The sequence below is a fragment of the Microtus ochrogaster genome, chromosome 21, assembly GCF_000317375.1.
Source record: "Microtus ochrogaster isolate Prairie Vole_2 chromosome 21, MicOch1.0, whole genome shotgun sequence".
NCBI lineage: Eukaryota > Metazoa > Chordata > Mammalia > Rodentia > Cricetidae > Microtus > Microtus ochrogaster.
The window spans coordinates 292,415-301,053 of NC_022022.1; the positions used below are offsets into that span (position 1 = coordinate 292,415).

Genomic DNA, 8,639 nt, shown 5'->3' on the forward strand with positions numbered 1-8,639 from the left:
TAGACCAGGCTGGTCTCGAACTCACAGAGATCCGCCTGCCTCTGCCTCCCAAGTGCTGGGATTAAAGGCGTGCACCACCACCGCCCGGCTAATTCTGTTTTTTTTTTTAATTTATTTATTTATTACATGTATAGTATTGTGCCTGCACATATGCCTGCACACCAGAGGAGGACACCAAATCTCATTATGGATGGTTGTGAGCCACCATGTGTCTGTGTGCTGGGAATTGAACCCAGGACCTCTAGAAGAGCAGCCAGTGCTCTTAACCTCTGAGCCATCTCTCTAGCCCTTGGCCATTATTTTAATTTTTAAAAACAGCATAGTACTGTATACTGTGGGCTGACTTCAAACTCACTATGTAACTGAAACTGTTTTTTTTTTTTTTCTTTATTTATCTTTTCTTCCTTGTGTTTTCTGAGACAGGGTTTCTCTGTATAGTCCTTGCTGTCTTAACTTGCTCTGTAGATCAGGCTGGCCTCAAACACAGTAAATCAGCCTGCCTCTGCCTCCTAAGGGCTGGGATCAAAGGCGTACTCCACTACACCCAACATCAAAATTCTCTCTCTCTCTCTCTCTCTCTCTCTCTCTCTCTCTCTCTCTCTCTCTCTTGTTTTGTTTTTTACATTGTTTGTTTGTTTTTCAAGACCCTATTTCTTTGTGTAGCCTTGACTGTTCTAGAACTAGCTCTGTAGACCAGGCTGGCCTCAAACTGAGAAATCCTCCTGCCTCTGCCTCTTGAGTGCTAGGATTAAAGGTGTATGTCACCACCTGGCTTCACCTTTTGAGTGCTGGGACCCGAGTATGTATTAAAGATGCTTTCTTTTAAGTTAGAGACAAGGTTTCAGCCGCTGGAGATGGAGCCTGAGGGAAGAACACTTGCTTAGCATTCACAAGGCCCCGAGTCTAACTCCCAGCACTGCCAAAAGCAAAAGGAAGGAGAGGTTTTGGTTGTGTTGCTGAGACTGCCCTCAGACTCCTGGGCTCAGTGGATCCTCCTGCCTCAACCGTGCATAGCTACTTTTATCTAGAAATTTTAAAAGAAAAAAAAAAAAAAAAAGAACCGGTGACACTGGATTTCAAAAAACTATTGTGTATTAAGGGACTCTGTTTAACAGCTTTGGAAGCCCTAGGCTCGGGCCTCACCTTTCCTGGTAACGCTAAAAAGCTCAACTCAGTTTTAAAGCTCAGTTTATGGGTTTCTTTTTTGAGACTGGAGACTTTGAAATTTTGTATCCCTGGCTGGCCTTGAACTCATGATCCTCCTACTTCTGCCTATTATGTGATGAGGTTATAGGTATGTACTAGTAGTTGAGTTATCATACAGCCAAGGCTGGTTTGAATGGTCCCCTGCCTTTGCTCCTGTGCCGTCAGGCTTTCTTTTTGTAGCACAGAAGAGCGAGCACAGGGCTCTGTGTGTGCTAGACAGGCACCTTACCAACAGACCTAGAAATGAGGGTTTTAATTTTGTTGCTGTTTTGCTTTGTTTTAAGACAGGGTCTCTCTTACAGTCCTGGACTGTCCTGGAACTCATCAAGACCAAGCTGGCCTCAAATTTGCAGAGATCCCAGTGCTTCTGCCTTCTGATTGCTGGGATCAAAAGTGTGCACTACCAGTAACTTTTTTATATGTATATACAATCATGCCTTGTTTTCTGCTCTCCCCCCCCCACTCTCAAGGGTAACCTTTATCCCAGATTGGCCTAAAACTCTTTATGTAGCTGAGAATAAGCTTAAACTCCTGATCCTCTAGCTTCTAGTTCCTGGTGGCTGGGATTACATGCTGGTCCCGCCACAGTTGGTGCACACCCAGGACTGTATGCATGCCAGGCACTCACTCTCCCAGCTGAAGTGGCAGTCACATTGGGATGTGTCCTGCAGTGTCACCTATAGGTCCAACTCTTCAGGACGAGCCAGAGGATCACTCACTAGAGCCCAGAAGTTTGAGACCAGAGTGGGCTACACCGTTAGTACGAGCTGGAGAGATGACTTGTTGCTCTTCCAAAAGAACCAAGTCTGGTTCCCAGCACTGATGTGGCAGTTCACAGCCATTTGTAAAATAACTCCAGTTCCAGGGGATCCATTGCCTCTTCTGATCTCTTTATGCAACAGGCACAGGTGCACAGACATATGTGCAAGCAAAACACCCATACATATAAAATGAAAATAATACACTCTCAAAAGAAGGGGAAAAAAGGACAGTGATAGAAGACACTCTACATCACACATGCACATGCGTGTGTACATATGCACATACATACATGCTCACTCAAAGGGTACTCAGTGTATTTCTACGGCTTCTTGGCTTAGGTGGATAACTCTTGCCTTCCTTCCCTATTGTACTCTATTGACTGAGTTTTCTGTCCTGCCTGGTTCCCACAGTCGTTAAGTCCCAAAGAAATCACACAGAGGTCTACGTTAGCTATAAACTGATTGGCCCATTAGCTCAGGCTTCTTATTAACTTTATAACTTATATTAGACCATTATTCTTGTCTATGCTAGCCACATGGCTCAGTACCTTTTTCAGCAAGGCAGTCACATCTTGCTTCTTCTGTGGTGGGGTCACAACTGCCGAAAGAGCTTCCTTTTTCCCAGAATTCTCCTGTTTTCATTGACCTGCCTCTACTTCCTGTCTGGTTGTCCCACCTATACTTTCTGCCTGGCTATAATCGACAGACTCCAATCGCCCCACACCAGCGCCGCCCCCCCCCCGTGCAAGGCTTTGACGCCAAGGCCTCACACATGTCAAGCACACTGTACTACTTAGCTGTATCCACAGTCTTCCCTTTGTTTTTATGTCTCTCTCTTTCTCAGACCAATTTCCTTCAAGATGCCTTTATTCTCTGGGTGTTTGCTGTAAACTGGTAGCCCACCAGGCAATGGATAGAACCCTCCTACAGCTGTCAATAGGGAGGGAGAAATGGTGGCAAACACAGATGTTCACTTGAACCTGCCAATGAGCAATGTGACAGACCACACCATCTAAGGGTAAGCATTCTGTCTTAGTGTACCTTGGCGACTGTGGTCAGATATCGAAGGACAGATGCTGGGACCCTTCCAGCCCACCACCCACAGCACAATTCCAGGCATCTTGTTTTGCTCCTAGTCTCCCCAGCCACTCAGTCTGTGGCTATGAAGTGGAGTGTGGAGGGACACACGATGCTGCCCGAGTGGGCTGGAATTGACACGGGATAATTGTGGCTTACACATCAGAGATCCTGTTCCTTTCCACTGCCCACTCAGGCATCCGGGTCAAGTGGGCACATCTCTCCTCAGCTCCGGTAGTGGACAGAATCCAGGAAGGGGTGGAGCAGACTGCCCACAAAGGTCACTTGAGAACTCTTGTGAGATTTCTGATATTGAGAACCCTAAAATGTGAAGGACCCAGGAACATGCACATTTCCTGAGGGACAGTTTTCTACAGGGCCCAAGTGGCCCGCCCTGACAGCACGGGAAGACACTGGAATGGGGGGTGCTGCGTGTTTGTGTGTGTGCTGCCGCGGGTTGATGTTGGGTGATTTCATCAGCCAGTGCCAGTGTGGGAATGGCTTAAATGCCTTGTGGATTTCTTGAAAATTACAGTCAGGGAAGGAAAGTGATGTTTTAGGAAACGCCCAAGGCCATCTGGTGGCCAAACATAAAGTTATACTGTCTTATAAACTGTAATGTCCTGTGGAAGGGGTGCTGGAACCTGGATGCCCCACAGCAGTGCTAGCGATGAAGCAGCATGGAGTCCACACTAACCAGGCAGCCGGGATGGAGTTATGGCCCCGGTTGTCTGGCTGCGGACCTGCTCCACTCCCGGCTGCCTCTCCCACTGTGGGCCTCGGGTCCGCTTGGGTGGCAGAGCCCTTCTGCTCGAGCCTCCGTGGCTCCTCTGTCTGTGTTTCCTTTCTCATAACAGAGAAGGCCAAGGTTCTTGGCCTTGACCACTCTGCACTGGAAGAGCTTGCTGGTTCTTGATGACGTACTGCCTGGGTTCAAGTCCTGCCTGCACAGATCATTGGCCGAGTGGTTTCGACAACCTCTTCCCTTCATAAGCTTTGGTTTCCTCCTTTGTTGAGTAGGACAGCAGCATCTGTGCTGCCCAAATCACCTCACACACAGCCCTCCCTGCTGCAGGAACCTGAGACCATTAGCCAGCTAGGGTTATAGGGTACCATTGCCCACACCAGATCCCATGTCTTTCATTTTTTCTGCTGTCTGTTTCCCATCATCATGGTCATGAACTCTACTACTCTCTGGAACCATGAGTCCCAAATTAAATACTTTCTTTTATAAGACGTGGGTTAGTCGTGGTGTCTCTTCACAGAAATAGAACACTAAGACACCAAACCACCACAATGACCTGCATTTATTTATTTATTTTAAAATTTTTTTTATGGTTTATTTAACTTCATTTTATGTTCATTGGTGTGAAGGTGTCAAATCCCCTGCAACTGGATCTTCAGATAGTTGTGAGCTGCCATGTGGGTGCCAGGAATTGAACCCGGGTCCTCTGGAAGAGCAGTCAGTGCTCTTAACCACTGAACCATCTCTCCACCGTTTTATTTTTACTGGGTTTTTTATTTCAGCAGGGTCTCATGTAACTTAGCCTGGTCATGGTTTTACTAGCTGAAGTTGACCTTGAACTCCTGACCTTCTGAACTCCACCTCCCAAGTGCTGGGATTACAAGTGTGTTCCTGGTTTTATGCAGTACTGGGAGATGGCTTCATGCATGTTAGGCAGGCACTCTACCAACTGAACTGCATGTCGTAAATGCTGCTAGAGTCCTAGTTTGGAGTAGAAGCAGCGTACCTATTATTGAGGACAGATCTGCACCCACAGCCATTACCCAGGTCTTAATGACAAAACTGAAGTCTTTTAATAAACATAGAGGTGACCAGCTGGAGGCTGATCACCCCAAGTTTTCTTGTCTCCTTCCTGACAGCTTCGAGAGATTCACCAGCTGTTACAAGCCCTTCCAGCAGTTAGACCCCAAGGTGATGCAGTGGGTCTATGACAAGTTTGTGACTCAGTTACAGACGTCCATCCGGGTGAGTGGCACAGTGGCCAGAAGGGCCTTTTCGCTTAGCTTTCACCCTACATTCAGCTCCCTAAAGATGGCAGTCTGTTTGCTGTCCCTGTCTGCTCAGCTCCAATGCAGTAGTAAATGCCACCTTCTCACCTCGTCCTGTAATATGACTGTGTGTTTATAAGTTGTCTGCCAGCCAAGACCCGGGAGAGCATGGCAAGGGGAAGAGAGCAGGGAGGACCACCCGGGAGCACTGCAGTAGATGTGGGCATCTTGTTTGCTCTGATTTGGTCTGATTGGGGTTATTTGTGTCAGCAGAGAGCTCGTCTTAAGAAATATACCTAACAAGAACCTTCTCAAAAAAGAAAAAAAAAAGTTTTCATTATGTTTCTAGAAAGCCATCCAATCTGTGCTGTTGCTCCAGGATGGTCTTATTAACAACAGGTACCTGGGGTGGAGACAAGAGAGGGGCTGTCTCTAGAGTTTGCTCTGTGTAGCCCTGACTGGCCTGCCTCTGCCTCTGGAGTGCTGGGACCAAAGGCATCTGCTACTACTCCTCATGTAGGCTCTTTTTAAGTGTTTGCTATTTTATATTTTATTGTGTTAATTCTAAAAGCCACACATTGTAAAGAAATTGGACGATTGAGGGGAATGATAAACATTAGCCAGGATCTTCCTAAGTGCTGTTAGCAGCTCAGTATATTTCCACTGAGAGCATGTATGAAGTCATCACAGCTCTGTCCTCCCTTCTGCTCAGGAGGAAATCTCAGAGATAAAAGAGGAAGGGAACCTAGAAGCTGTCCTGAATTCCTTGGATAAGATTGTTGAAGAAGGCAAAGCCAATGGAGAGCCGGCCTGGTGAGAAGGGGTAGAGGGTGCTTCAGCAGGGTGCTGGAAGCAGTGTCCGGAAGAAGACAATTCTCATCCATATCTGACTTCCTAGACTCCTGGCCTCTGAAACAGAACTGTTTGAGGCCTTCCTGGGACCCCTGGGATCTTATAGGAGTAAGTAGAATTGGCTCAGGGAGGACGCCAGGTAGTGAGACTCGGCTCCATAGATGTTTTAGGTGGGCAGGTGCATGGCATTGATTAATTTGTTTGTGCAACACTTAGGAAGCATGCTCAGTGTGATTGCAGAGGCCAGAGATTCAGGAGTGAGCAAACTGCCCTCTGCAGCTGGCATTGCCTTGGACAGCATGGCTGTCTGTCTGCCGTGTGCTGGAGAAAGAAGTGGTGACTGGGGTGAGGGGTGGCCTTGGACAGCATGGCTGTCTGTCTGCTGTGTGCTAGAGAAAGAAGTGGTGACTGGGGTGAGGGGTGGCCTGGGCTCAGGAACCTTCCACTTCCTGCCCTTACAAGTCCAGGCTACAGTTGGCATATACCTCTTTATTATTCTATAGTATTAGGACTGAATGTGGGGCCGTGGGCAAGCTAGGCAGTTCTGCTGCTGAGTTATATAGCCTTAGCCCTCTCTCTACATTTTATTTTGATCCAGGGTCTCACTGAGTTCCCACAGCTGGGGCTGTAGATGGCTCGGTAATCAAGAATATGCTGCTATTCAAAAGGACCAGGGTTTGGGTCCCAGCACCCACGTAGCTGCTCATAACCATCCTTAACTCCAATTCTAGGAGCTCTAGTGCCCTCATCTGGCCCCACCAGCACTCATGTGGCACACACACATACGTGCAGGCAAAACACCATACATGTAAAACAAGTTATTTGAATTTCCTTCAGCTGCCCTTGAACTTCCCAGTTGAGGTTGGCCGTGATCTTGTCACTGTTGTTCAGACTGATCTGTCTTTGTATGTGATGTTTGCCTGCGTTTGTCTCTGCATTGCTCTCATGGCCAGGCTGTCAGAAGAGGGTGGCAGATCTGAAGCCTCTGAGCACTCTTGACCTCTGACCCTTTCTCCAGCCAGAGCCTGTAAAATGTTTGTTGGTTTCTTTGTTTTGAGACACGACCTGAATAGCCCTGGCTAGCCTAGAATTTATTGTGTAGACTATAAATCATAAAGATCTGCCTAGAATCAAAGTGTGCACCACCATGACTGACCTGCAGGCCGTGAACCTTGGCCCTCCTGCCTTAGCCTCTGAGGTACTCTGGATTACTATGGACCACCAGGTGCAGTTTGGATATCTTTTTTTGTACTTGTTCTTTTAAAAATTAATGATTCTGCCAGGCGGTGGTGGTGCATGCCTTTAATCCCAGCTCTCAGAAGGCAAAGACAAGCAGATCTCTGTGAGTTTGAGGCCAGCCTGGTCTACAAGAGCTAGTTCCAGGACAGGAACCAAGCTACAGAGAAACCCTGTCTTGAAAAGCAAACAAGCAAACAAACAAACAAAATTAATGATTCTGGCATGGCTCAGGATGGAGAAGCAAGTGGGGAAGGGAGGCTGGGGATCAGCTGGGACCTGGCCTGGGACTAGAATGTCTGTGGCCCTTCTTCCTGTGATAGGCTATCCCTCAGCCCAGAGAGCCCCCAAGGAGCCAGCACAGCGGCTCCAGGGTCAGGTTCTCTGCTAGGAACACCTCTCACATTTTAGAATTACACTTGTGTATTCTTTGGGGTTTATGCGCAGGCCATGTGTAGGGTCAGAAGACAGCTGAAGTCTTGTGACTGAAAAGGAATTTATAGGAGAACCTACAGTAGTGTTTGCGCCTTGAGTGATCCTGCTCCCTGAGACATCTCCCTTACTCATCTGTATGTGGTCGCTCTCACAGGGCCTCCGAGAGGCTGGGCCCTCTGAGAAGCTACCCAGTCTGGGAAAGATCACCCTGCCTTCATCCCGATCTCCCTCACTCATAGTCTGTTGGGGTAATGTACCGGCCAGGACACATGGTCATGAGGACAGAGGCAAGGTCTGGGGAGCCACTGTGAGTTCTAGGGTGCTGGAGACGGGTGAGTGTGTGGAAGAGCAGGCTGTGTGTGAGTGAGGCGGCCTGGAGGTGTGCCTGTGGACAGGCAGGTTGAGGGGCAAGAAGCCAGAGCTTCCTTCAGGAGTAGGTTTGGGAGGTAAAAGGGATCCCAGAAGAATCTTAGCCTAGCCCAGGACTTGAAGTTACAGGCTGGGTTTAAAGATAGAAATATCCCTTCCTGTCCCCTGGGAACCATGTGCCCCTCTCCCCCAGGCGACCCAGTGGAACCCCAGAGAAGGACCTGTGCAGTGTTATGGCACCCTACTTCCTGCAGCAACGGGATGCCCTGTGCCACCGAGTGCAGAAGCAGAAGGCCAAGAATCAGGACCTGGCTGATGCTGTCCTGGCTGGGCGCAGGCAGCTGGAGGGGCTGCAGCAGCAGATCCAGGCCCTCCAGCAGACATGGCAGGCAAGTGTTTGGCTCAGCCTATTTTCTCTTGTCTCAGGCCCCCTGGCTTGGCTTCCTCTCTCCCAGCCTAAGGGATCCCATGGGAGCAGTGCGGTTGTGCAGCACCCTTGCCCGGACCTGCGAGGCTGACTCCTCAGTTCCTGTGCTGAGGTCCAGTGCAGCACGTGTTCCTCTACAGCTGCTACATGAATGGAAGCAGAGAGGGCAAGAGCCTGGGCGCAGCTACTGCTGCTGTAGACACGGCCAGTGTCCTTAAAGAGCCTGGGCGCAGCTACTGCTGCTGTAGACACGACCAGTGTCC

At 48.8% G+C, this 8,639-nt stretch overlaps 1 protein-coding gene across 3 annotated transcripts in view; it reads left to right on the forward strand.

Annotated features, from left to right (window-relative positions):
• The window catches only part of LOC101984860 (polyamine-modulated factor 1), a 30,612-nt gene that overhangs the window by 19,629 nt on the left and 2,344 nt on the right, over positions 1-8,639 (forward strand). The window contains exons 2-4 of one of the 3 annotated variants that reach the window (XM_005356873.2): positions 4,929-5,034; positions 5,770-5,870; positions 8,143-8,338. In XM_005356873.2, the coding sequence (XP_005356930.1) occupies positions 4,929-5,034; positions 5,770-5,870; positions 8,143-8,338 (403 nt within the window). The remainder of the gene's footprint in view (positions 1-4,928; positions 5,035-5,769; positions 5,871-8,142; positions 8,339-8,639) is intronic. The other 2 variants (XM_026784022.1, XM_026784020.1) reach the window with 2 other exon arrangements.